The 27,421-nt window shown below is 52.8% G+C and overlaps 2 protein-coding genes across 3 annotated transcripts; one reads left to right on the top strand and one right to left on the bottom strand.

The window, feature by feature from the left end:
- The first annotated feature begins 103 nt into the window (after nt 1-103).
- GALR3 (galanin receptor 3) lies at nt 104-5,955 on the top strand. The gene is made up of 2 exons (XM_040233508.1): nt 104-4,601; nt 5,208-5,955. The coding sequence occupies exons 1-2, from the start codon at nt 4,243-4,245 to the stop codon at nt 5,953-5,955; spliced, it is 1,107 nt and encodes a 368-aa protein (XP_040089442.1). The 5' UTR covers nt 104-4,242.
- A 7,650-nt stretch (nt 5,956-13,605) lies between these two features.
- Nucleotides 13,606-24,102, bottom strand: ANKRD54 (ankyrin repeat domain 54). Of its 2 annotated transcripts, none has more exons than XM_040233344.1 (8): nt 23,669-24,102; nt 21,779-21,826; nt 16,993-17,091; nt 16,234-16,305; nt 15,708-15,755; nt 15,511-15,635; nt 15,244-15,351; nt 13,606-14,929 (listed from the first exon to the last, which is right to left on the bottom strand). In XM_040233344.1, exons 1-8 carry the CDS (start codon nt 23,991-23,993, stop codon nt 14,855-14,857), a joined length of 900 nt encoding a protein of 299 aa, XP_040089278.1. In that variant the 5' UTR covers nt 23,994-24,102; the 3' UTR covers nt 13,606-14,854. The 2 variants fall into 2 exon arrangements, with proteins under 2 accessions (XP_040089278.1, XP_040089279.1); XM_040233345.1 differs by having other exon boundaries at nt 16,993-17,086; nt 23,669-23,930.
- Between the last annotated feature and the right edge of the window lie 3,319 nt (nt 24,103-27,421).

The raw sequence follows: 27,421 nt of genomic DNA, 5'->3' as shown, positions 1-27,421 counted from the left end.
AAGCCCATGATTGGGAGAAGAAGATTGTGCTCCAGAGGGAAGAATGTCTGTCACTATTGGAGAGGGCCCGAGAGTCTGGAACCCTATATTCTATCCCCACTTTATCCCTGCCTTGTAGCCTTAGGCAGCCCCTTCCCCCATGTGTGCCTCAGTCTTCCCTGCTATACCAAGACTGGCTGTTACATTGGTATCTGGGGTCCTTCCATCTCCATATTCCCAGGGCTCACTGGCCTGGTCAGAGGAACCGCCAGGGGGCACAGTGAGCTCGGGTTCTGGCTGCTATTTTCCAACCCCCTCTAGACTTCAGGCCTTGGACAGGATGTTTTTGCAGCCCCACAGCAAGACCCCATTCTCCCTTGCCCCCCGACAACCGCTCACTGCTCCCCTGCTGGAGATGACTGTCCCTTCCCACAGTCGTAGCCCTTCTCTCTCCATACCCCTCCCCACTCAGCCTTATGGGCTCCTGGTAGGGTAAAGGATGGGTCTGAGTCACCAGCCTCAGCATGGTGTGGCCTTGGGAGCTGATAGTCTGCTGGCGAGGGGGCAGGGAGGATGAAAAAGCCCTTTTTCATGAAAGGTGGGGACCACAGCTCTGGTGCCCTGCACCCCCAGCCCTCCCTTCAGCCTGGATGTCTAGAGAGAGACAGCCTGGTGAGCTCTGGCCCCAGCCAGCAGGGTCTTAATGCTGGGATTCTGAAAATCCTAGCCTGTGATCCTGGGCAGCTTGAAGCTAGGGGTCCAGGAGTTTGGGGTACTGGAGGATACAGCCTCAGGGAAGGGGGCTACTGTGGCCACGTCAGGGGCACACACACGGGGTAGGGCATCCAGCACCAGGTGTACTTCAGCAGCAAGTACCCACCGCCTGGTGCCCCGCCCCTGGCCAGGCCAGCAGCTTGATGTGTGTGGTCTGCTCAGGCTGGCAGGTCATGGCAGGTGGCCATGAGCAGCCACGGGATGACGGGTCACAGTCGGTGATGCCAAGACAAGACAGCCGTAGGTAAGGTCCACCCACCAGTGGCACAGAGTGCATACTTCTTCTTCCTGCAGTTTCCCGGCACCACCAGCTGCTGACATTGTGTGCCTGGGGACAGCCCAGCACTGTGACGCTGTGGGCCAGCTCGTCGCAGTAGGGCGCCAAGTTTTCAGCCAGCTCATGGCTCAGCATGTGACCTGTACTGGCGCAGGTCTTCTGCAACTGTCCCGAGGGGTCGGAGGATGTGCCAGCAGGCACAGGGCACCTCTGGGCACATATGCTTGGGCTCAGCACATACCCTGGGTCATTGCCATAGGCCAAGACAGGCTGTAGGGCTGAGGGCCAGCTACAAAGTCGCAGTTGCATGTCTTGCAGGGCCCAGATCTCCAGGGACTGCTCTCAGGGCACACCATCTGCCCTCTGCATTGGTTCAGGGCCACAGCCGCCAGAAGCAGCAGCTGGAACGAGGGGAGGTGTGGGTGCCCGGGGCCTGCTGGGGCTCAGGCCGTGGTGAGGCACCCGTCCTGCCTGCCTCATAGGTGGTCCCCCTCTGGTTGCCACCATCTTCCTCTCCTCTGCTGTCATATCACAGCTCAGCACTGCTGCTCCTGGGAGCTCTTTGCCCTAAAACTGCTCCAACCCATCCAGAGCGCAGACTCTGGGCATAGCTGGCTTGGGGTTCCCAAGGGGAGGGAGGGCAGTGTGTCAGGGGCTTTCAGGGGCCAGGCCTGCCACATTTGTGAGTCCAGGCTTCTGGGCATCTCACAGTGCATTCCTTCCCTACAAGATGGTTGTGGACCCCCAAGTTCTCAAATCCCACCACTCAAGTCTAGATCCTACAGTTCTGCTCTTCAGAGATCACAAGATTCTACAATTCTAACTCCTTAATGCAGTTTTGATAGTTCTGAATTCGGCTTTGCAGAATCTAGGGATAATCCGTAATATCTTCAATTCAAAGAGTTTCTGCTTCTAAAAGTTCAGGGATGTTCCACATCTGGGATGGGTGGCATCAGGCTTTAGAGGAACCTGAGCACTGGTGAACATACCAGGGCCTCGGGAAGCCAGTTCTGAAGAGTCTCTTCCCAGCTCCTCAGACCTTGGTTGCAAGTCCTGGCTTCATCAGCATCCTCTCAGACTGTTTTCTTTCCCCTTGTACAGACTTCTTGACATTCACCCCGCCCTCCCAGCTTCTAGAAAGACCACACAACCCCTACCATCTCTCCTCCCCATTCACTGCAGACTGCCTTCTGCCCCCACTACACTTTGTCTAGTACCAACAACCACCTTGTTGTTAAATCCAATGCATCTTGTCCCACTGGCCTCTAACCCTCTGGAAGATGTGGCCATATGGTCCTTCCAAGAGGAGGTCCAGACCAGAACCCCATGACCGAATCACCCGTCATTCACCAAGACTGGTAACCTCTTTGCCTGGAGGAGAGGCTCTTAATGGGTCTCTCATTAAATCACTCCCTCTCTAGCCATTCTTTTAACCTCAGGCCATAATAAGCTAATTACAAAATAAATGAGCAGGTCACGTCTCTGCCCTAGAATCTTCTGTAGTTCCCCACTGCCCTAAGACTAAAAGTCAGACTCCAGACATGCACATAGACCCTCCAGGTTTCAGGCAGACTGAAGCCCTGGAATCAGCTTAGGGAACCTGATGGGTCTTGAAATTCTCGGCCAGGAGGAATCCTAGTCTGCAGAAAAAAGAGACTTTTTTATCTGGTTTCCTAGCGCTGGACACTCCATTCAAGATTAGAAGTCCTGGGACTTCCTTGACAGTTCAGTGGTCAAGACTCCGCACTTCCAATGCAGACAGCTCTGGTTCGATCCCTGGTTGGGGAACTAAGAGCCCACAGGCCATGTGGCAAAAAAAAAAAAAAAAAAAAAAAGACTAGAAGTCCTTTCTGAACTTGGGTTGGAGCCCTTCTTGGAGCAGGGAGCAGAGAGGATGTGGAGTGGAGTGAGAAGGCAGGACCATAGGAGGTGAGAGGGCCAGGAATGGACTGGGCCTTGGGCACAGAGGGGTTAACCACAAAGCGAGAATCTCAGAGAGCGAGATCAATGGGTTACTCGCTGCAGAAAGGCAGAAGCAATGCAGAGAGGCGGAGGAGAGGAGAGCCAGGCAGAAGAGCATGCCACCCGGGGAAAATCAGGGGCTGAGGAGGCGGCGGCTACTTCTTTGGAGGGAGAGGAGAGGCCTTAAAGGAGAAGAGGGAGCAGTGGGCGGCAGAGCTGTGCCTGCAGGTAGGCACCAAGAGGCAGCCACCGAGCCAGGAGGCAGCTTCAGCCCGGTCAGTTCACCCGGGGAGAGCAGGAGCCCAGTGCCCAGGGGTGAGGTCTGTGCCGCCCATCTGGGCTTGCCGGTGGGGAGGGGAGCGGCGGGGGGGGGGTGCTCCTGCATGCTGGGATGGGGGGGTCTCAAAGATACCACCTTTCTTTCCTCCTCCCTGCTTGGCCCCCTTACCCTTCATTCATCCAGCCACCCCAGAGGTCCAAGCATGCACAGAGACCCACAGGTAGCAGCCGATGTGGGCCACGGGGTGCAACGGGTCAGGTGATCACAGCTTACATAGATGTAACACACACACAGGCGCACACATGCAGGTTGTCAGGGGCACCGCCTATAACAGCTCTCAGATGAGTGCTCCAGCCTGGGAGTCGGTACCAGGGTGGCAACAACCTCAGATCTGCCACTCAGAGTGTGATATTAGCTTCCCAAGTCCCCTCTCTGAGGCTCAGTTTCCTCATCTGCGAAAGGGGCAGAGATCTATATGATGCTCCTGGCTGTGCCATGTGGTGCTCTCACTAAGCTGGACTATCCAGTGACTCAGGGGTGTCACCCATGTTTGGTTGAATTTGACTAATATCCAAAAGTCTTCCTTGTATTTCAGATCCCCATTGAAAAGTGAGGAAAATACACCAGATCCTGGGGTTGGAACTGCCCCTCCCCGCACTCACTTTGCTTGTGTTTTTACCTGCATCATTGGTTGAAGGTGTCTATCAACTACCTAATCAGTCTTTCAGGCCCTGGGATGTTTCCTAGGAAACTGAGAAACCCACCTTAGACACCAGTGAGATTGCCAGGAGCTTGCACAGTGGGTCTCAGGGATAACTTTTGTCTCTGTCTGCCCAGCACCCCTATCCCCCACAAGCTTCCACCCCAGGAGACTTGGCCAGGCCTATTGTGGGGGAACTAGACCCCTGAATTGAGTGGCCAGAGCTGAGGACTCCAGCTTTTCTTCCTTAGGTGCCCATCTGTTGGGAAGATGGCTGATATCCAGAACATTTCGCTAGACAGCCCGGGGAGTATGGGGGCTGTGGCAGTGCCCGTGGTCTTTGCCCTCATCTTCCTGCTGGGCACGGTGGGCAACGGGCTGGTGCTGGCAGTGCTGCTGCAGCCTGGCCCGAGTGCCTGGCAGGAGCCGGGCAGCACGACGGATCTATTCATCCTCAACCTGGCGGCAGCTGACCTCTGCTTCATCCTGTGCTGCGTGCCTTTCCAGGCCGCCATCTACACGCTGGACGACTGGCTCTTCGGGGCCCTGGTTTGTAAGGCTGTGCACCTGCTCATCTACCTCACCATGTACGCCAGCAGCTTCACCCTGGCGGCTGTCTCAGTGGACAGGTGCGCTGGGCTGGGAACGTGGCCCGGTCTGGAGGAGGGGAAGGAGGGAATGGGGGACCAAAAAGGGAGGGGGAGGGAGAAAAAGAACAGCTGTCTGGCTCCCACCACCCAGTCTCGCGGCACCTGCACGGCATACTTGAGGGGGTCATCCTACCCGCACCCCATCTTCACTGGGAGAATCCAGAGAACATCTCTGTGTTCCAAGTGTCAGCTCAGGGCCTGGCACTTGGTCCATGCTCTGTAAGCATGAAATGAACGGCAAAAGGAACACACGAATGAAATTCATCAGCTATTTTATTACCGCCCACATCTGGCCCGAGTTGTGGTCAGACCGGCTGTCAGGGGTTGAAACTTGGGGTCAAGCCCAGGCTCACTCTCTAGTTGACTCGTTGATGACCTTGGGCCGGTTGGTAACTTCTCGCTGAGCTCCGACCCAGCCTTGCTAGGTGCCGGGCGCTACTCCAAGCGCTTTGCGCGCTAACTCCCTTCATCCCCACAACCTCTCTGCGAGCGAGGCCCGGCGCGCGGTCACCGCGGCGGCGGTTCAGACCCGGCGATATCCAGGCCGCCCGCCCGCCGCCGCTCTGACTCCGCGCCCGCCCGCAGGTACCTGGCCGTGCGGCACCCGCTGCGCTCGCGGGCCCTGCGCACGCCGCGCAACGCCCGCGCCGCCGTGGGCCTGGTCTGGCTGCTGGCGGCGCTCTTCTCGGCGCCCTACCTCAGCTACTACGGCACGGTGCGCTACGGCGCGCTTGAGCTCTGCGTGCCCGCCTGGGAGGACGCGCGCCGCCGCGCCCTCGACGTGGCCACCTTCGCCGCCGGCTACCTGCTGCCCGTGGCCGTGGTGAGCCTGGCCTATGGGCGCACGATGCGCTTCCTGTGGGCCGCCGTGGGCCCCGCGGGCGCGGCGGCGGCTGAGGCCCGGCGCAGAGCCACGGGCCGCGCGGGGCGCGTCATGCTGGCGGTGGCGGCGCTCTACGCCCTCTGCTGGGGCCCGCACCACGCGCTCATCCTCTGCTTCTGGTACGGCCGCTTCGCCTTCAGCCCGGCCACCTACGCCTGCCGCCTGGCCTCGCACTGCCTCGCCTACGCCAACTCCTGCCTCAACCCTCTCGTCTATGCCCTCGCCTCCCGCCACTTCCGCGCGCGCCTCCGCCGCCTGTGGCCCTGCGGCCGCCGCCGCCCCCGCCCCCGCTGCCCCGCGGGTGGTGCCCGCCGTGCCCTCCGTCGCGTCCGCCCGGGGTCCCCTCGTGGGAGGCTGCCGGCGGGCGGCGACTGGGGCGGGGAGCAAGGTCCGGAGCCCGCAGGTGGTGGAGAGGCGTGCAGGGCCCTACCTCTCAAAGGACCAGAATAAACTTTGTCTGCCTCCGCTCTGCCGGCTGTCCGTCTGTCTGTCCTTCCTCTTCCTCCAGGGCCGGACAGTACTAGGGGATGGGGCCAAAGCCAGGAGCCCTCTGAGGAGCAGTGGATACTCAATCCACGGAGTGGACACCCCTGGACGGCGAAAATGATTCCAGGCAGCCAAGCGCAGGCCCCCAGGCCAGGAATCCCCTAGACTGTGTCCATAGCAAATCTGGCAGGAAGGAGGGTAGTCCCTCTGCCCATTCTGCCAACTCTGTTAGCATCTTGGAAGCCCTGCTTCCTCTACCAAGCTCCTTCTCCCTTCGAAGCGCTGTCCTGAGTAACTTAATAGTGTAGTGGTAGTCTTGGTCGCTCAGTCCTGTCCGTTCTTTGCGACCCCAAGGACTGTAGTCCGTCAGGCCTCTCTGCCTTTGGGATTTCCCAGACAAGAATACTGAAGTGGATTGCCTTTCCCTTCTCCAGGGGATCTTCCCAACCCAGGGATGGAAGCTGGGTCTCCTACATTGCAGGCAATTTCGTTACCATCTGAGCCTCAGGGAAGTCAGAGTAACTTAATACTAACAGATACAAAATAAATATAGCAAATATTTATTAAGCACTTCATATGTATCCCATGGGGCTTCCCTGATGGCTCAGCTGGTAAAGAATCCTGCAATGTGGGAGACCTGGGTTCATTTCCTTGGTTGGGAAGATTCCCTGGAGAAGGGAACAGCTACTGTGGTATTACATTCTTCAATCTAATTACAGTTTTGCAAGGTAGATATCATTCGTTCCTCTTTAAAAATGTAGACATCAGGAATCAGAGGGGTTTAGCGATTTGCCACACAACTAGTGTTTGGGAGAGTCTGGATTCAAACCTACTGCTGTTTACCTTTTTCTACTTAGAAGAACCGACTTCTCCACCTCTGGGACCTCTGTCCTCAGATCCCATGGTTTCCAGTGTTTTTCTTGGTTCTTCCTGATTCTGCATCAGCTCTCTTCCCCAAACCTATAGCTCCCCATACTCAACTGGTTGCCCTGGAAACCACAGAGGGCCCCCAGCCCCTGCTATAGCAGAATTCTGTTTAGGTACTCAGGACAGCGGGTCCTAATGGGCGGGCCCCAGGCGTCAAGTCCTAGGTCCATTGCTTGATCCCAACCTCTCACATTATTCCTCAGCCATTTAAGGCTCCTGGCTCAGGGGAGACATTGAGCTGCACTCAGACCCCAGCTGGCCTTCCAGCAGCCCTGATTACCCTGTGGGCCCCTCCCTACCTGGCCCTACACACAGCAGGCATAGTCTGTGGCTGTGGAAACCTCCTAATTAACCGATAGATCAGTCTCGATGGTTGTGGAGCTGCCCACTTCCTCCTTCGCCGTAGCCAATATTGTTTATTAGCTTCTGGCTGAGACCTTCCAATTCTCTGTTTCCCCGGCACGCATACCCCAGCTGCTGGGGCACCCTGGAAAGGCCCTCCTTGACACTGGGCAGCTGCTGAGACCTCCTCACTGCCTGCCAACTGCCACAGACCCAGAGATCAGAGTGGCAGTCAGCCTTCTCAGGGGGAGGCTGAGAGCCAGCTGGGGAGCCAGTGCTGCCAGGGCCCAGCACCAGGGCTGACACTTGATCCCAGGCTCTTTCTCCCCAGTCTCTGCCAAGATGTCCCCAACTGACTCAGGCTGCAGCAGTGGGAAAGTTTCCTGGAGGGCAGGGGCTGTGATGCTGCCACTTCTGCAGCCCCCAGAGTGGCCTCTGTCTCCCACGGCCATCACTCACACCTCCCCTGCCTCATCCGTGCCTCGCACCAACAGGCAAGGGATATGACCTCCATCTGCAGAAGTGAAAACTGAGGCTCGAGATGAGGTACTTGATCATAGCCAAGTGGCAAAATTGAGGAAGAGCCAGGATCCTAGCTGGGCGAGAGGAGTGGCTCTCGGGGCAGCCGGGGAAGTGTTGGAAAAACATCTAAGAGCATCTGACAAGGTTGCTACTCACGACAATGGTGAGAGCCTGCAAAGTCAAAGCGCAGAATAAAATCTTGCAGGGTGGCCTCTGCCATGGTTGGTCCAGCCACCCAGGTGGGCTGGTGCTCCTCCACAGTCACCTGTGTGGGCACGGACAGGTGACCGACTGCAAAGAGAATGGGCAGGAGACAAGCACCCAGCCAGGGAGTGACAGAGCCAGGCCTGGGGGAGGGGTCCGTCAGCAAAAGCCCTGCAGAATGGCCTGGCAGAGGGGCCCTGGCTGGACCCCGAGGCTGCCTGCTTCTGACTCCTGGTTCTGAATGGGTCTCCCTGGCCCACTGGAGCAAGATAAAGAAGCCAAGACACCCCGACTAATGGAGGGCCATACAGCCTGGCCCAGAGTAGGCACACAGCTGACATATGATACCTGAGGACAGAGGTGCCAGGGAAGGCAAGGCATGACCCTTTCTTCCTTCTTTATACCTCAAACATTTGAGTGCCTGCCTTAATCTAGCCCTCGAGAGGAAGTCAGACATGACGTGAATCTGGCCTGGCCCGTGCCTTGCGGGAGTGCTTAGTCTAGCTGGAGAGCCAAAAACAAAAAGAAGAAAGGATAGCACTGTGTCATAGGGCCATAACAAGAGTACACAGGGCCCAGAGGAGGAAATGCCTCCCTTCCTCGGCCAGTCCAAGCAGGATACTCAGAGGTGATGACATTTAATAGGCATTTTTCCTGGGAAAAGGTGGGATGGGCTTGCCAGGCAAAGCAAAGGCCAGGGCAGGTACAGGTGGGAGCAGTATGTGGATTTGTGTAGCTGAAGCAGGGTTGGATAGGGTGGGGTAGGGTCTGGGGAGGCAGGGAGGTCATGTGTGCCTCCTAGGTCAGCTGGGGGGGGGCAGGAACTCCATCCTCTCAGGCAGGCAGTGATGCCCCTGAAGGTTTTCAGGAAGGGAGGGGCCCACGGTTGCTGTGTAGAGGCTGGGTTGGAGGTGCCAAGCTGGCAGCCAGGATCCAACCCAGAGGCTGCTCTGTGAGCCCTGGGCCAGGAAAGCTACCACCAAGGGCCTGGCCTGGAGCTGGGAGATTATTTTTGCCATGGATTTGGCAGGAAGACTGATGGCCTGATGCTGGGCTTAGGCTCAGCCCCTGAGGCTCCTAGGTCTGCTTCAGGAGGCTAATGAAATGTGTGGAAGAGCAGATGATTGTAATACTTTGGTGGAGAGAGTTGAGTCCTGGAGGACCACAGGCAGGCAATCGGGCTGTCCAGAGGCTGAATGAGCCCCAGCCACTGCCCCTAGGGCCCAGGAGAATCCACCTGACCTGAGCCTCCTACGAGGTCTCGGGCCAGCCTGGGGGTCAGGAGGGAGCTCCTCTTATTTGGAAGGAGATTTGAATTATGTAACCTTCTCACCCTCCCGTTTGTACCAACCTGTTAGGGATGATCCTGCAGCATTCAAGTCTGAACACCTACTCAGTACAGAGTTCTCCTGCAAGAAAGCAAGACAGAAGCATGGGGGACTGTGGGAGCCCAGAGGAGGGTCCTACTCAGCTTGGAGAGGCAGAGAAGATTTCCGGGAGGAGCTGATGCCCAAGCCAAGCCCTGAAGAGCAAGTCAGGGCAGATGTGGAAGGGAGAGACAGGAGAACATGTGCACAGATCCCCTGGAGTCCTCCACCTGGACTCAGGCCCAGCACGACGAGCCCAGGGCCTGGGACGGGGAACAACGGAGCCCCAGCAGGAGGTGAGGTGAGAGAGGTTGGGGGAGGCAGCTGCAAAGGATTCTCTAAATCCTATCTGTAACCAAGACTATATACTCTGTCCCGAGGGCACGGGGAGCCATGGAAAGATTTTGAACAAAAGAGTGACCGGATCAGATATACTCTTGAGGGAACTCTTTCTGGCTGCAAGGCAGACTATACCTGGGGAGGGAGAGCAGAATGAGGCTGAGGGTAGGCAGACTAGTTAAGAGGCTGGTGTGAGAACCCAGAGAGATGAAGGTGTCCAAGACATGGCAGTGGGTAGAGAGACATGGACAGATGGGACAACCACATACGAGGTACAATTGTTGGGGCTAAATAGTGATTAAATGTTATGGGGTGGGGGAGAGCGATGTCCCAGATAATGCCCAGTCTTCTGGCTTAGGCTACTGGGGGTGGCAGTGGGGGGATGTTGAGCTCGGTGGGAACCCATTGAGACGAGGGGCCTGGGGGACATGGTGAGGGTGTCCGTGGGGCAGTGGTGAAATGGGCACCTGCTGTATTTCAGACCTTGTACTTGGCCCTGGAAGGTGTGTCTCATCTGCTTTAGAGTTTGAATTTGGAGAAACTGAGGCTCAGAGAGATTAAGTCACTGGCCCAAGATCACAGAGGTAGTCCCAGACAGAGCTGGGGTCTAATTCAAGTTGGTCTGATTTCAGTTTCATGGTTTTAAGGGAAGAGAAGAGGCAGATAGTTTTTTTTTTTTTTTTAAGGGGAGGGAGGAATTCGAATGTGCAATGGTGACCCCCACTGCCAGCCCACCCCGGGTAGCAAATGTAGCCAAGGTGAAACTCAGCCTCGGGGAGGGTGGGTGAGGTGAGGACCTTGGCACACTGTGTTAACCAGTCTCTCTCCCTGCCTCTGGCTGACAGGAACAGCACCATCTATCAACTTCAAGGTGTGTACCTGGGGACATAAATACCAATTAACCTGAGTTTCCCTATGAATGAACATTAGTCCTCAGCCTGGATGCAGGGCTCATTTGCAAGTTGCTGGCTGGATCCAAGATGGCATGAGGCCAGAAGGACTGGGTGTGGGGGTGGAATTGTTTCTGGCTTAAGAGGACAAGACTGATTTATTGAGGAATCTGCTTGGTGCCACTTTGCTTTAGCAGCTTGGGCTCTGCATAGGGGTGAGACTCAAGCAGGGGGAAGGGTTGTGAGGAGGGGTTGAGGGGCAAAGGGGTGCCAGCTGGGAGTTCCTGGGGGTGCTCTGGATGGCTGTGGTTCTGGGGAGGGTGCTGGACTGGGCATCTGGTGGGCCTGCCAGGTCAACTCAGAGAGGTGGCACAGTGCAGGGGTCAAGGCACGGACTGCGAGCCACATCACCGGGTTTGAATCCTGGTTCCTGCACTTTGCAGCTGACCTCTTAGGACTGTGGAACTGAGCTGTCTGAGCCAGGCTGCAAGGTAGGCACACTGCCACAGGCTGCTTCCTGGCTGCTACTACCTATATGAGAGGTTTCCAGGGCTCTCCCAGAAAGATCCTTGCCTCCATCAGAACCCTAAAAACCCTCACAATCTGAGACTTCCCTGGCTGTCCAGAGGTTAGGATTCCGATTTTCCACTGCAGGGGCCAAGGTTCAATCCCTGGTTGGGGAACTATGATCCCACAAGCTGCGTGGTGTGGCCAAAAAAAAAGAAAACAAAACCCCAAGAACCCTCACAATCCAACTCAATTGTGGAGGAGGTTCAGTTCACCTGCCTATGCCCCCTCTGGGCATTCTGATGGCCTAGGGCATTTAATAAACGTGCCATCCTCCCCAGCTTCCAAAGTGGGAGAATGTCACCAGGCTGGCATGGGCCAGTCACAGAGACAAGGGACCACTCTGGGCCCTGGTCTGGGGCTTTGGGCAAGACTCCTTTGCTTCCCTGAGTTTGTTTCCTCAACTGTCAAGTGAACTGATCATATCTCCCTGCAGGTACTGAGGCCTCAGTGTTCGCTGGAGAGTCAGCATCAGGGGCTTTGGGCTCTCATTCCCCATAGCTGGGGGGAGATGGGGACTTTGTTGGATTACCCAGGTATGTATCAGTCCAGCGTCCTGTCCTCCTGACCCTGGCTTGGGCTCAGCCTCTGAAGCAGTTTGGGGATCTGGTGGGAGGGGGTCTTTTTCCCGGAGCTCATGGTGATTGCTCTGGGTAAGGACGCATATGACCTTGAGGGTGGCGGTGAGTCTGCCTCACCTGCTTTCTGTTGCCAGGGCAAATCTTCTGACCTCTGTGCAGGATCTCTGCGGCCTGGTCTCACCTCCCTCTCTGGCCAGCCCCTCGCACTCCTGGGCCCCACATTTCCCATGCCATCTCCTGGTCCCACAGTCAGCTTGTGTCTGTCCGTCTGCCAGGCCTGGCTCATGCTGCTCCCAGCTCTCTGACCACTTCAGAAGGCCTATAATAGTATGGGCAGCCACCAAAGATGGGCAAAGACCACTCCAGACCCAGCTCAGTCCCATGAGTCCACCCTGTCCTCTCTTTCCCTTGGTGGCTAGGTGCAGGCCTCACACACCAGGCACACTGCACCACGTGCTCAGCGAGGAAAGGGCCCGCCCCTCCCCACATGGGGAGAGAGACTTACTCAATAAGGTCCATGGGTGTCTACTGTGTCTTACGAACACTGGGGGGATTGGCACTTTGGGAATCTTGGCAGAGATTCCTGGGCTGGGCTGGATCATGTGCTGCTATCTGACCTCAAGCAAGTTACTCTCTCTCTGAGCCTCAATCTTGTGCATCTATAATATGGTGAGCAAGGGCGCTGGCTACCCTTTGACTGCAAACACTAAATCAAAGGGCTTGTATAACGGGCCTGCTGGCATGTAGCAGGAGCTCAACAAATGTTGTAAACTGCTTCTGAGAAGACTCGGACTTCAGGCGTGGTGGAAGCATGAGCTTTGGGGATGAGTCCAGGTTCCAGCCCAGCTGCCCCATTGGGTCACTCTGGCAAACCTGCCTTTTCTTACCCATCCAAAGCAGCAGGAAGGCCAGCTATCTCACAGGATGGCTGTGAGAACCCGTGAATACCCTTTTCCAAGCATCACCACCATCTGCGTGGCAGGGATTTTGTGTTTTCTTCCCTTGCTGTGCTCCCACCTGGAACCCTGGTGAGTTGTAAAGCAAGTGCCCGACAGGTATTTCCAACGTGAATGAAATGGGAGGTGTAGAGAAAAGGACCCTACCCAGAAGGTGAAATCAACAGACGTGGATTTTTTCCTTCCTGCCACCACCGCGCTCCCCACTGCTTCCCCCACAAACGTGGTTAATTCCTGGAGCAGCTAGTGAGAGAGCTGACTCCTGTGTGGGCAACCTGTCGGGTTCTCCATCTCGCCCTGCCCAGCCCAGCCCACTCAGGGCCCACGTGCGTGTTTGCTCTTTTTTTAAATGTTTATTCATTCGGCTGTGGCATGCAGGATAACACTGCATCCTCTGCCCTCCTCTCTCCCCAACCCTGGCAACCCGATGGGGCTTGCAGCTTCCCTTCTCCCAGGGCCCAGGAGGCAGCCCCCGGCCTGAATCTCACCCCCTGCCTCCCCAGACGTCCTTTCTTCTTTAGGGTCTGGGAACAGCTAGGTCCCATGAGTTCAATTCAGATCTGATCAAGCTGGGATTTGGGAGACAAACTCCCCTCCTCCTGAAAAGCAGCCAGGACTCAAGTCTGGCGAGAGGGGAAGTGGGGCAGAGCCAGAGCAGAACCAGGACTGATAATTTGGGAAAAGCCTATCTTAACTCCGTAGTCACATGTTTCTGGGAGACAGCTGGGTCTCGCAAGCCTTCCCTTCAGGCTTCCTCGCTGTGGCAGATCCCTGCCAGGAGGGGGCGCTGCCTTTTGCATCTCTGAGCCCCAAGGGGAATGTAGGCTTCTGCCAGGGTAGAAGTTGCCAGGTTGTGTGTTTTTGAGCCTTCACTAGAGTATTAGTTTCCCTTCACTACTGCAACAAATTACCACAAATCTAGTAGCTTAAAACACAAATTTATTCTCTTACAGTTCTGGCAGTCAGAATTTGAAACCTGTCTCTGAGCTAAAATCAAGGTGTCAGCAGGTTGGTTCTTTCTGGAAGTTATGAAGGAAGAATCCATTTCCTTGCCTTATTATTATTATTATTTTTTAATTTATTTTTTGGCTGCACTGGGTCTTCACTGCTGTGCTCGGGCTTCAGTAGTGGCGGCACAGAGGCTTAGTTGCCTGGAGGCATGTGGGATTTTCCCAGACCAGGGATCAAACCTGTGTCCCTTGCTTTGGCAGGTGGATTCTTAACCACTGGCAGACCAGGGAAGCCCTCCTTGTCTTTTCCAGCTACTGGAGGCCGCTTCATTCCTTGCCTTGTGACCCCTGCCTCGCGTTACTCATTTCTTGATTTGGTCACCCTGTCCCCTACTTCCTCTCTGAGCTCCTGCTTCCTTCTAATAAGGATCCATGTGATTATATCAGGCTTGCCTGGATAATCCAGGATAATTGCCCTGTCTAAAGACCTTAGCTTAATGACATCTGAAAGTCCCTTTCATCATATAAGATGGTGTTCACTGGTTCCTGGGACTAGAACGTGGCCATCTTGAGGGCCTCTCCTCACCTACTACAACTAGGCTGCAGAAAGGTTACACCCTCCTGGTGTTTCAGTGATTGGGGAAAAAAGGGCCAGGGATTTTCTGCTTTGGGTTCAGCTAGGTCCTCCCTAACCTTGTATTTCTAAGGTCTAGGCTTCACCAACCCCCTGGCCCCTTCCAAACCAAAGAAAGTAGCTGCCATGTCCCCCTGCAAATCTGGTGACAAGCCTGATCTAAGTGCTGGTGAGAGGTGCAGGGCCAGCCAAGAAGCCCCCTAGGCCAGAGGGTGCCTGCAACAAGCCCACGGCCAGGAGGGGACTCAGAGGAGGGTCTGGGGCCTGCTGAGGGCACCATGGAGGCTGTGGGATGAGCGAGGCCTGTGAGGAGAGCGCGTGTCAAGTCAGCCAGGGCAGAGGTGCGGCTGTGCTGCTGCGGGAGCCAAAAGAAGAAGCTGGGGGCTGTGGTCTCGGCCCATGGACACGACAGAGACTGCGGCTGGGAGTGGCGCTGAGGTCAGTGAGAGAACGCCTCTGCCTCCCAGCAGCTGGGATGAGGCCTCTGCAGACGGGGTCCCAGGTGCCAGGCCTTTTCTTTGTAGCGAGAGGGCAGCGGGCAGGGCGGGGCGGGCAGCAGGCGGGACGGCGGGGAGCGGCTCTCGCTACCTCTTCTCCATGTTCTGCATCTGCAAGCTGAGGGAGGTGAAGCTGGCCAGCAGGTCGGTCACTTCGTCCACCTGTGGGAGGAAACCAAGCCTCTGTGATGGGGTGCCCCAGGTCTCCCCCCACAGCACCACAGGTGCAGAGACAGGCACTGTCTCTTCTCCCAGGGCCTGTGAGGGCTTCACCCTGGACTATGGAGCAGCTGTCCAAGGGTGAATCCTCGCTGCCCCAGAGAGGACTCAGGTTGCTTCCAAGGAGGTGGACAGAGGCTTTGAGGCCCACAGAGGACGGCAACCAGCAGCCATGCCTCTCTCTCCAGCCTCAGAGCGGGGACCGGCTCGCCCTGAGGCTCCTGCCAGGCTGGGGTTTGGACCGCAGCCGCGCTCACCTGCTCGCGGGTGCTCGTCATCTGGAGGCGGGTGCAGAGGTCATCTAGCCGCTCCCGCTGCTCGTGCCGCCCTAGGCGCTCCAGGTACTCCCTCAGCATCTGGATGATCTGAAACCAGAGGGCAGGCTGAGGCTGTGCCCGCAGGCACAGAGCAGCCTGAGGCTGCTGCCCAGGGGTGCGCTGGACCAGGTGTCAGCTGGGGTCCACATAAACCATGAATGAATTCATCTGCTCAGTGCTGCAGGCTTAGCTGAGTGGGGCACTCACCTGCTTCACCTCCAGCCGCACAGCATCCAGGCACTGGGAGTGGCCTTCCTGCAGGATGTTGAGCTTGGACTTAGCCAGGTGCAGGGGTGTGCGGCCTGCTCGGTCCAGGGCGTCTACCCGGGCCCCTGGGGGGACAGGCAGCGGTGAGCATGCTGAGCAGGGGGAGGAGGAGGAAGGATGGGGAGGGGAGCACTTACCTCCTCGCAGCAGCGTGGTGATGACAGGGGCGTGGTTGGTGCAGGCCGCTGAGGAAGGAGAACAGGGACTGAGAGCTCAGGACCGCAGGGGGCTTGGCCCTGGGTGCCCACGGGAGGGAGCAGGACTGTGTCTCTCAGGGTTCCGGTGCCAGATCATGCCCAAGAGGCCTCACTGAGGCAGCAACTGGGGAGATTCAGCGATCAAACCCAACTCCCTCCCTACACAGCTGGGGAAACTGAGGCTGGGAGGTGGGACCTGCCTCGCCACAAGCCATGGTGAGAGCTGGCCACAGGGCGGGAACCTCCCCTGGCAGAGCTGCTGAGCCAGTTCAGGTTGTGAAATCAGCCCTGCTTGGGGCACAGCTGACCAATAGTGGATGGGGTCAGCCATGGACACAGCCCAAGGGGGGAGTGTGGCCCTGGGGACTCAGGCTCTCCCCAGGGGACAGGAGAGCCTGCTGGGGGCCTGCAGGACCCTGGGCTCTCCATCAAAGGAGCCTGTCTTGGCAGCTTGCCAGGCACTCACCCAGGTGCAGTGGCGTGTTCCCCAGCCCATCTCGCTGGTTGGGGTCGGCTCCGTGGTCCAGAAGCAGCTGCACTGGAAACAGGAAAGCCCCAGAGGAGCCGCTGGGGGCGTCTACTGACAGCATCCTGGCCTCCACCCCTCTACGGAACACTGAAAGCCAGTACACTGCCCTGTGCAGCTTCACTCCCTTGCCCACTCGAGAGGCCTGTGTGCAGGACGCTGGGCACTGTGAACTAAGGCTTCTGGAAGGGTCCCTGAGCCCGTGCAGGTATTATGGGACTGAGATTTTAGGGTTAAAGAAAGTTCTTCCAACAGCTGTGGCTGCTAGTGAAGGTTCTTAAGGGGCATGAGATAGAATGCCAGGCACTGAAAAGATTCTATATTTTGATCCAGGAGGTGGACACAGCAGTGTATGTACATAGAGACTTCACTGTTTGCCAGTTATACCACATCCTAAAAAGACTTTCTGGGGAAAAAAAAAAATTGGGTTTGGGGGCGGGCTGTCCCACTGCTGCCCTTAGCACTGAGTAAATGTTGCCTGAATGTCTGGAAGGTCCGGTCCAACCTTGGGGTCAATCTCGTTCTTTCCCCAGGTGAGCCCCACCTTAGCCTGGCAGTGCCAGTTCCACAGGCCAGAGGCATGGGAGGGTCCAGCCTTCCTCAGCTCCAGCAGCCCCCGACCCTCCGTGTGCTGTTCCCCAGTGCCTCTGGGGGGAGAATACTCGCCCAGCCCCCCTCCCCTACCTCCCCAGGACTCACCAATCTGGTCGTTGCCATTGCAGGAGGCAAAGTGCAGGGCGGTGCGGCCCTTGTCGTCAGCTGCACAGGGGTCCGCACCATCCTCCAGGAGCTGCTGCACTGGCACCGCCAAGACAGAGGGAGCAAGCAGGGAGAGTGGCGGCTTAGCCAAGCTGCAGCCCTCGGGGTGGGCAAGGGTGCGTAGGGCCCCTTCCAGCAAGGCATCCATATTGTGTGGGAGAGCTAGTCCCTCCAGGATGCAGCCCCCTCGAGGACTTGTTCTCCTGAGGGCACAACTGAGCACCACGGGTGCTGGGTGCTCAAGTACGTGTGTTGGGACAGTGCATCACAGAAGGATCTCGGCCCTCAGGGTCAGGAATTCTGGAGTCATGGAAATCCCCAGTACTGATTTTGGTCCTGCCCCTCTACCTGAGTCTGGCTACACATCCATCCAACTGGGACACATCTGTGGGCTGACGCTGACTTAGCTCCCAGGAGGCAGCCCTTTAGAGTGGACAGAGCCTGGGCTCTGCCATGCAGTCCAAGTCCCAGACTGAGCTGAGCAAAAAGGAAAGGAGTTCATTGCCAACAGCGTGCAGCAGTGGGGAAAGCTGGGCTGGGAGCAGGAAGGCTGAGATTTGGGCCCCCATTCACCAGCAAATGGGAGTAATTTCTGCCCAGTCAACTTCTAGAGCTGCCATGATGAGAATAATGGATATGACAGTCCTTTTCTGAAAAGTCTGGAGCCATTAAAAAATGTGAGGCATTATGTATTGCGTGCCCATGTCCAAACTGAAATGTAGAAATTGCTGCCAAACATCATTTTAGAGCAAGCAGTAAAATACCCTAGCAATCCCCCAGCGAACCTCTCAAGAACCTGAGTCCTTCCAGGCGAAGCCCAGATAATCTCCTGCTCCATGAATCTCTCCCGTCTCCTTAAGGTGAATGAGCCCCTCTGACCCCCACATCTCTGTAGTGCTTTTGTCATCCTGCTACTCTCACAATAACATGCTGAGCTCTTTCAGAGCAACTGCCTGTACACCAAGCGCCAGCCAGGCACCAGGTGCCTGACTGCCATCAAACACTCAGCATGGTACCATGTCCATGCTACAGACTAGGAGACAGACTCCAACTCAAGCCGACAGGAGGGCTGGGATAGGAACCCAGGTTTCTCCTGCTCAAGGACTTTTCTCTCTCCCACTAAACACATGACTTCCCTTTCTTTGGGTTTTTTGTTTGTTTTTAGAAATGGTGTCACTTTATACTCTTCTTCTCCAGCTATACTGTAGGTTTTTATTTTGTTTTTTAATATACTGGACGGAGATATGACTTGACCTGTTCCACAAATGTTGCCAACTGACTGCATAAATGAATGAATGGTTTGGGAATGAATGAATGGGAAAGGTTTATAAGAGTGGAGAAGAAGGAAGAGCTTCAGGTCACCTCGGTGTTCATCAGCGCAGTCACCAAAAGAGAGCCAGCATCCCCGAGATAAAGTAAATGGTTCTATTTTTGTGATCTGTACAGCTAACAGTCTTTTTGGAAAGCACTTTAGCAATAACTATCAGAAGCCATCAAGATACACGTATCCTTTGATGTAGAAACCTCATTCCTAGGAAATTATCTTAATAGTGAAAAACCAGTGTGCAAATATGTAACTAACTGAATAACTCTTGCTTTGTCCCTTTGAAGGCATCGTGTGCATCCATTACAAACTGTGGTTTTAGCTGGGGAATGGAATTACAAGGTAATTTCTGCTTTTTACAACCTTTACAAAAATTGTACAGCTATGTATTTATTCTATAAATAGGAAAAATGACACTTCTGTTTTGAAAAAAAAACAAATGGTTATGAAGACTATGGGAAATGTTTATGATACATAAAGCATTAAGCAGGCTATAAAACTGTGTATACAGCACAGTCTACAAACTCAAGAAAATTCCTCTGCACAGGAAAAAGGACAGGAAGGATATTCACTAAAATATTAACAAAGATTAGCTCCTTTGCTGACATTAAAAATGTTTTTCTTGTATATTTTTCTAATTTTTAAAACATTTTAAATGCATATATCATTTTCACATTTAAAATCTTTTCAGTGGGACTTCCCTGGCAGTTCAGTGGCTAAGACTCTGAGCTCCCGACAGAGGGTGCCCAGGTTCGCTCCCTGGTCAGGGAACTAGATTTCACATGCTGCAACCAAGAGTTAACACGCCACAACTAAGAGATCCTGCAGCTAAAGATCCCCATCCTGCAACTAAGACCTGGTGCAGCCAAAAAAATAATAATAATCTTTCAAATGATTGTGAATTCATAGAAAGGTACTTACAATTTAACCATAGGAGGGTAGAAATGTTACATCCACTATAATTGCTAACCTACACCAAAAGACCTAACAAACATGAGGCAAGAAAACAGAATGCTAACCATACAGTAAAAAGGAGTGAAAAAGCTAAACTACAGCCAGTTTCGCTATCAGAGTCCTGCAAGAGCCTGGTAAATCTAACAGCCACGAGCTACTTAGATTTGAAGATGGGTGTGTCACAGACTCTGAATGGAAAATTACAGCATTTCCACCAAAATAATGAAACCACCATGTGGACAGTTGATTCAACATAAGCTAGACACTGGCTAATGATTGTGAAAGCTGATAAACATCTTTTAGTGTTGTGAAAAAGAAAAGATAAGCTAGACATAAACTCACAGGCATAGAGAACCAACCAGTGGTTACCACTGGGAAGAGGGGAGGCAACATAGTGGTGGGGAAGTAAGTATTAGGGGCAAACTATTAGGTATAAAACAAGCTACAAGGATATATTATACAACAGGGGGAATATAGCCAATATTTTGTAACAACTATAAATGAAGTATAACCTATAAAACTTGTGAATCACTATACTGTAAACTTGTAACTTATATTGTACATCAACCATACTTCGATTTAAAAGAGAGAGAAAGTAAACCTATTAAAAAAAGGTAAACTAGACTTTCTGTGGAAGGGAAATATAATTAAAATATTCTCTGGCCACACACTGCTGCTGCTGCTGCTAAGTCGCTTCAGTCGTGTCCGACTCTGTGCGACCCCATAGACGGCAGCCCATCAGGCTCCCCCGTCCCTGGGATTCTCCAGGCAAGAACACTGGAGTGGGTCGCCATTTCGTTCTCTAATGCAGGAAAGTGAAAAGGGAAAGTGAAGACGCTCAGTCGTATCCGACTCTTAGCGACCCCATGGACCGAAGCCCACCAGGCTCCTCCATCCATGGGATTTTCCAGGCAGGAGTACTGGAGTGGGGTGCCAAGGCCACACACTAGAGGTATTAAAAAGAGAATATACCATTTTTCCTTGAAAAGCCATATAGGTTACTACCCAAATATTCCACAATATTAAAGTTCATGGAAGAGATGAAATTGGAGAAAGCTGAAAAGCCCTCCAGTTTCTAGGCCTGCTCACTATCATCTGCCAGGGATAAGGGACCCACTCAAGGCCCAGCTCCCTGAGGGGAACAACCTCCTCTCCATGGCCCTTTATCCACACTTACATTTTATCTGTTGACCACAGCATCGCACTCTCCAAATAGAATAATGGCCATGTGAGATAGGCAGAATCACAACACCCAGAGATGCCTATGGCTAAATAGCCAGAATTTATGGATAGGCTACCTTACATGGCAAAAGGGACCTCGCAGACAGGATTAAGGTTAGCGACCTCTAGCTAAATTATTGGAGAAGTCAACGGCACCCTACTCTAGTACTCTTGCCTGGAAAATCCCATGGATGGAGGAGCCTGGTGGGCTGCCGTCTATGGGGTCGCACAGAGTCGGACACGACTGAAGCGACTCAGCAGCAGCTAGATTATCCTGGAGTTTGCAGGCCCAATCTAACACATGAGTCTTTAACATCAGAGAACCTTTTCCCATTGGTAGAACCAGTGTGCAGACTCAGTCTACTATCGCTGACTCTGAAGATGAAGGGAGAGGACTATGAGCCAAGGAACGTGGGCAGCCTCAGGAGCTGGGAAAGGCAGGGAAACAGATTCTTCCTGGAGCTTCCGGCAAGAAATACAGTCCCACTGACACTCTGATTTCAGCCTGATGAGACCTAAGCTGGACTTCTGACCTTTACAGTTGTATGATGACAAACTGGTGCTGTTTCACACAAGTATATCTGTGGTAATTTGTTACAGCAGTTACAGAAAACCAATATACCACTTTTCCCTGATTCACAGAATGAATTAAGTCAGTGGATAAAATTAAATCTTTTTTTTTCCTATAACTTGTCTTGTACCTTTGATGCTGCTACTGCCCTGTCAGCTAGTAAAGGATGAAGAGCAACAACAACAACAAAAAAACAGAGCTGTGTCCTGCTAGGAGCCCCACCCCTGCCTTTCAGATGTTCTGTCAACTTAAGTTTGAGAACCACGAACCCCACTACCACCAAGCCTCAGGGGAGCAGCTGAAGGGCTCTATGCAGATGGCGGCTCTCCTGGCGGTTCAAGTTGACGATTCATTCCTTTTAGCCAGAAGTTCCCAAAAACTCCTACTCTGCAGCTGGGTGTCAGGGATACAAAAGCTCCCGCCATGAGGGGGCTCACGGGGGAATAAACACTCTGACATCAGGAAGGACAGGGTGGCAGGCAAGCGTGGGAAGAGTAAGCATCTGAACCAGACTTGTCATCTGTAAGACGACAGCAGTTATACAATAGATACAGTGGTCCCAGGGCTGAGCTGGCTACCTGTCTTCCCAGGTACTGGTTACGTGGACTTTTCCTTCCCTAACCAAACCATGGAGCGGACTCACTCTGCACACTCACCTGTTTCCACATCGTTGGCATTGGCTGAGTCCCTCAGCCTTTTCAGAACTGTGAAGAGAATAAGAGTGCCAGTTAAAAAAACAAACAAAAAACCCCCCAGCAATGGCCATGGTGAAGCAGAAAGTAATGGCTTCCTGGGAACTTCTTGGCAGTCCAGTGGTTAAGGACCCAGGCACTTCCACTGCTGGGGTCACGAGTTTGATCCCTGATTGGGGAACTAAGATCCCGCGTGTTGCACAGCACTGCCAAATGGAAAAAAAAAAAAAAAAAAAAGCATCTAAAAGGAAAGAGAGGTGCCAGAATACAAGTAGGAGAAACCTGAAATGTGACACAGCTCATGCAAAAGTCACATTTTGTAGCAAATCCTCCAAGGCCTTTGCAGCCAGATCTTGGCTCTGCCACTTGGTGACCTTGAACAAGTTAGTTAAGGCCCTGGGCTTCAGATCTATTAAGTACAAACAAGGTTGAGCTCTGTCCTGATAGTCCTGAGTTGCTGCAAAAATCAAATGAGATTATTTACACAAAGCTCTTTGTGAGCTGATTACACATATAATCTTATATTCTTCTTCAAAACAGGCCACTCCTAAATGGCATATTTAAATTTGATAATTCCCACACAGAAACTTTTTTCTCCACAATGACACTACCTCTATATTAGAGGCTAATAGAAAGCAATACTTTTATCATTAGAGAAATGGACAAAAACTACAATTCAGATATATAATGATTCCTTACATTCATATAGCACTTTCAAATTCTCAATTCTCATAACACCACTAAGATATGAGTAGGTCCTAGAGGGAATCTAAAAGTCCCCATTCTTAAGTCTTTCAGGGTGTTGGTTTCCATGGCATCCATAAAATGTAAAAGACAATATGGAAGAAGTATCAGAGCAGGAGTTCTAATACCAGCACAACCAATTTCTACTGATGTGACTTAGAGCAAGACAATTTCTCCAAGCCTCAGTTTTATCTTCAGTAAAGTGGGAACGGGTATCTGATCTTGATGAGTTATTATGAGGATCAAAAACCGTCACAAGGCTTCCCTGGTGGTCTAATGGTTAAGAATCTGCCTGCCGATACAAGGGACACGGGTTTGATCCCTGGTCCAGGAAGATCCCACATGCCTCTGAGCAACTAAGCTCATGCGCCACAACTATTGAACCTGAGTTCTAGAGCCCAGAAGCTGCAGCTACTGAAGCCTGTGTACCTAGAGCCCGTGCTCTGCAACAAGAGAGGCCACCGCGACGAGAAGCCTGCGCACCGGCAGCGCAACAGCCCCCACTCACCATAACTAGAGAAAGCCTGCGCTCAGCAAAGACGGCCCAGCAGAGCCAAAAATAAATAAATAAATCTTGAAAAGGAAATGACCACATTGTCACCCAAAAGTGTCTGGCATACGTTGAAGGCCAAATATTGACTATACATTCCCTACTTTACCTAACTCTTGTCAACATTCCTTAAAGCATACCATTCCCATTTTACAGATAAGAAAACTACAACTGAAAGGGTCTTTAGTTTGCCTAAGGCCACCATGAGCTAGAAAAGTCCAACCCAGGTCTGTGCATTTAAAGAAGCTGGTACGACTTGGCTCTGATACCAAAATATTCTCCACTACCCCATGTATTATCTACACCTGGGGCTAGGAATCCGTTTCTACTCAGGAACTAACCAATGTGAAAAGCCTCCGGGACTGTTTCTGAGCAGGAAGACTATTTGTTTCTTTTTTTTACACTCATGATCCTTAGCAGTCATACGACTACTATTCCTACTGGAAGGGGACTCAGGGGTCACTCCAGGTCCGTAGCACAGATGTCGGAGGAGGACTCCATCCTGAGCGGGCTGGGGAGATCAGCCGAGGGCCAGCCCCGCCTCCCGCCGCGCTCCTCACCGTGCACCTCCTTGCCAGTGGGCCCGAGCCGGCGGTGGGGCCTGGCGGCGCGCCTCAGCCTGCTCGCGGGGATCTTACAGCGCAGCTCATCGCGGGGCTCCGTGTCCTGCTGCCACAGGACGTGCAGGTAGCGCAGCGGGGACTGGGCCCCGCCGGACGCCCGGCCCGGGAGGCCCGCGCCGCCGCCCAGCGCAGACCCAAAGTCGGCGAAGGAGAAGAGGCCCTCGGGACCCGTCAGGGGCTCGGGCGCCACCGCGCACTCGCCGTCGGAGCTCGAGCGGCCCGAGCGCGACTCTTCGTCCGGGCCCCCGGCGGCGGCTGCCATGGCAACGGCTCCGCGCGGGCTTGGCCGCCGGAGGAGCCTCGTGCCCGGCGGACCAACGGACCCGCTTCCCTCCACCCTAAAGGCTCGCTGTCAGCGGACGAGCTGGCGGGCCGGGCCTGCAACCACGGCAACCGGGTGGGGGGGGCGGGCTCGGGGAGGGGCGGGCGAGAGAGCGGGGCCGTTCCGGACCAATGAAAACCCTTCCAGCCGCAATAGACTTGGTTTCCGGCAGTGTGACTGATGGGTATAAGAACCAATCACAAATTTGAGCTGCCCAATTCCCCTCGCCGTACGTCCTTACCGGAGCCAATAAAATAGCTGAGTTTAAGACATCTTTTTCCCCTTATTTCTCCCATCGGATCAAAGAAAAGATAACGGGCAGATGCCCTAGCCAATCACCTTAAGATGATTTGCAGCCAATCACAAAGAAAAGTGAAGACGCCGGGGAAAAGGAGAGGAAGAAAATGTTTAAATCAATGAAAGTAAGAAAAAAAAAAAAAAAAAAGAACTTCCTACAAATACACAGTGTTAAGTAGGAAACGATAATACGTTAAAATGTGGGGCTAGCAACACGAACCGTGTAGTAATAGCTTTTAAAGGCGATAAATTCCGTTCGTTCTCTACGTAACCCTGGCGTTGATCACTAATTTACAAAGAAACGAATTCTGTAATTCAAGGACTTTCCTGCGGCTCAGACGTTAAAGAATATGCCTGCTATGTAGGAGACCCGGGTTCGATCCCTGGATCGGGAAGATCCCCTGGAGAGGGAAATGGCAACCTACTCCAATATTCTTGCTTGGAAAACCCCATGGACAGATGAGTCTGGCGGGTTCCAGTCCATAGGGTCGCGAAGAGTCAGACACGACTGAGCGACTAACACTGTAACTCAACATCATTACACGAGAGTGATCAACATTTGAGTCCGAGAGGCAATCACTGAGCCAGCAAATTCTCTGTGCTAAGTCCCGGACACAGAATCAGACTGAGTATGCTCTGAGAGGCTCACTTCGGGTGGGAGAAGTCAGAGCCGGAAACAAGGAAGTGTTCCGCAAACGGCTAACGGTGAGCTTAGCAACCTCTCCCAGGTACCCTGCTTTGTAAGAATTTTCACAACCCTGAATCCCACATGCACTTCTGCAAAGTGAGCAAAGAGGACCACCGCTACTTCATAGACGAGGGGCTGAAACCAGAGAGAGAACGGACTTGTTCACGGATGCCCAGCTCTCTTGAGAGGAAGACTGTCCTGGCAAAAGTTGTTCCTTGTTATTCAGCGCAGTGAAAATGTAATCTTTTTCTGACAGTTGAAAAGCACTTTCAGATTTTGCAGTGTTCTCAGAACACCACTATAAAGTTTACCATTGTAACATATGGAGAAAAATGTTTCTTCTTCTTCTCCTCTGCCCCATGCAGGAGAAGGGCATATGCCAACTTCATTTGTATCTAGAAAGAAACATTGAATGGGTACCATTTACCAAGTGCTTAATATATATTATGCCATTTAGTTCTCCTTCATAAGAGCCTTAGCAGGTAGATTTATTATATTGACTTAGCAGAATAGGAAACTGTAGTCTTGAAATGTCATATGAATCAACCAGGGGTATGAGACTAAAAAGTTGGAGGACTGGGATTTGAACATAGAAAATCCTCTCTTTCCATCACACTGCTCTCTTTAATAAAGAGCCTACTGGAAACCTGCCTCCAGAGAATATAAGTGACTTCTGGGTGTTTATACCTCACTTCTGCCGAGTGTACCCTGAATTAACTTTATTACTCATTCCTCAACTTTTTCCATGTAATAACCTCCAAAATAATCTTTATCTCTCCAGCCTCTCTTTGAAGAATCAAGGTGTACTTGTTGTCTAAAGCACAATTCTCTTCATCTACTAGTGGGTCTGGTCTTCAAGCCATCTGGTCTCCTAAGATGTTTGCATTGTCAGAAATCTTTTAATTTAAACAGGATCCCTAAACATCTAGAGGTTGCTGTTACTTCTAAATCTTAAGTCAGCTTTGTTGAAGTGCATAGCCCAATCCTTTGTGTGTTGCAAGAACCACTTGTTATTTGGGATTGGAAGAATGGGATGTGGGTTTGGATGTGTACCCAGTTAGCCTAACCAGCTGAGTTTTAGAGCAGAACTTGGGACTATGAAATTGTATTCTGCCGGGAGCCAGCGTGAGGAACTCTGCCCATGGCAAAGGTCATGCGGAAGGAGGCTTCAGCATATGCAAAGGCGGGATCGAGCCTCAGGAAACCCCCTGTTCCCAAGCATCTACCCTCAAAACCAGAGTCTACCTTCTTTACTGTTTCATGCTCTCACCTACACCTCTGACTTTATGGGGGGCTGTTCCCCACCGGTTCTCTCGGAGAAGGAGTAAACTTGCAGCTCCAGTCAATAAAAATTCCTGGGTGTGACAAGGGTGTCTCAGGTCAAACCTCTTTGCTGGCAGACTAGCTTGTGTGACAGGATTATCCACACTCCTGCCACACTACGCACATGATTGTTCAGGAAATGGCAATCCACTCTGGTACTATTGCCTGGAAAATCCATGGACAGAGAAGCCTGGTAGGCTACAGTCTGTGGGGTCACAAAGAGTCGGACACGACTGAGCGACTACACTACACATAACAATAAACAGACAAAATGATAGGATACCAAGAGAGGAACTCCCCAGGTCAGTAGGTGCCCGATATGCTACTGGAGATCAGTGGAGAAATATGCAAAGACAAAATGATAGGATACCAAGAGAGGAACTCCCCAGGTCAGTAGGTGCCCGATATGCTTCTGGAGATCAGTGGAGAAATATGCAAAGACAAAATGATAGGATACCAAAAGAGGAACTCCCCAGGTCATTAGGTGCCCAATATGCTACTGGAGATCAGTGGAGAAATAACTCCACAAAGAATGAAGGGATGGAGCCAAAGCAAAAACAATACCCAGCTGTTGAAGAAAGTAGGGAAAACCGCTAGACCATTCAGGTATGACCTAAATCAAATCCCTTATGATTATACAGTGGAAGTGAGAAATAGATTTAAGGGCCTGGATCTGATAGATAGAGTGCCTGATGAACTATGGACTGAGATTCGTGACTTTGTACAGGAGACAGGGATCAAGACCATCCCCTTGGAAAAGAAATGCAAAAAAGCAAAATCGCTGTCTGGGGAGGCCTTACAAATAGCTATGAGAAGAGAGGCGAAAAGCAAAGGAGAAAAGGAAAGATATAAGCATCTGAATGCAGAGTTCCAAAGAATAGCAAGGAGAGATAGGAAAGCCTTCTTCAGTGATCAATGCAAAGAAATAAAGGAAAAGAACAGAATGGGAAAGACTAGAGATCTCTTCAAGAAAATTAGAGATACCAAGGGAATATTTCATGCAAAGATGGGCTCGATAAAGGACAGAAATGGTATGGACCTAACAGAAGCAGAAGATATT

This window comes from Oryx dammah, unplaced genomic scaffold (genome assembly GCF_014754425.2).
Source record: "Oryx dammah isolate SB20612 unplaced genomic scaffold, SCBI_Odam_1.1 HiC_scaffold_29, whole genome shotgun sequence".
Classification (NCBI taxonomy): domain Eukaryota; kingdom Metazoa; phylum Chordata; class Mammalia; order Artiodactyla; family Bovidae; genus Oryx; species Oryx dammah.
This window is presented reverse-complemented; position numbering and strand designations above follow the sequence as displayed.

What these genes read in the sequence shown, in the direction of transcription:
- GALR3 (XM_040233508.1), top strand. Translation starts at nt 4,243, where the DNA reads ATGGCTGATATCCAGAACATTTCGCTAGACAGCCCGGGGAGTATGGGG. An exon ending in GCGGCTGTCTCAGTGGACAG is followed by an intron (nt 4,602 to 5,207) that starts GTGCGCTGGGCT and finishes GCCCGCCCGCAG; the next exon opens with GTACCTGGCCGTGCGGCACC.
- ANKRD54 (XM_040233344.1), bottom strand. Translation starts at nt 23,993, where the DNA reads ATGGCAGCCGCCGCCGGGGGCCCGGACGAAGAGTCGCGCTCGGGCCGC. An exon ending in TGCCAACGATGTGGAAACAG is followed by an intron (nt 17,092 to 21,778) that starts GTGAGTGTGCAG and finishes TGGCGGTGCCAG; the next exon opens with TGCAGCAGCTCCTGGAGGAT. An exon ending in CAATGGCAACGACCAGATTG is followed by an intron (nt 16,306 to 16,992) that starts GTGAGTCCTGGG and finishes TCCTGTTTCCAG; the next exon opens with TGCAGCTGCTTCTGGACCAC.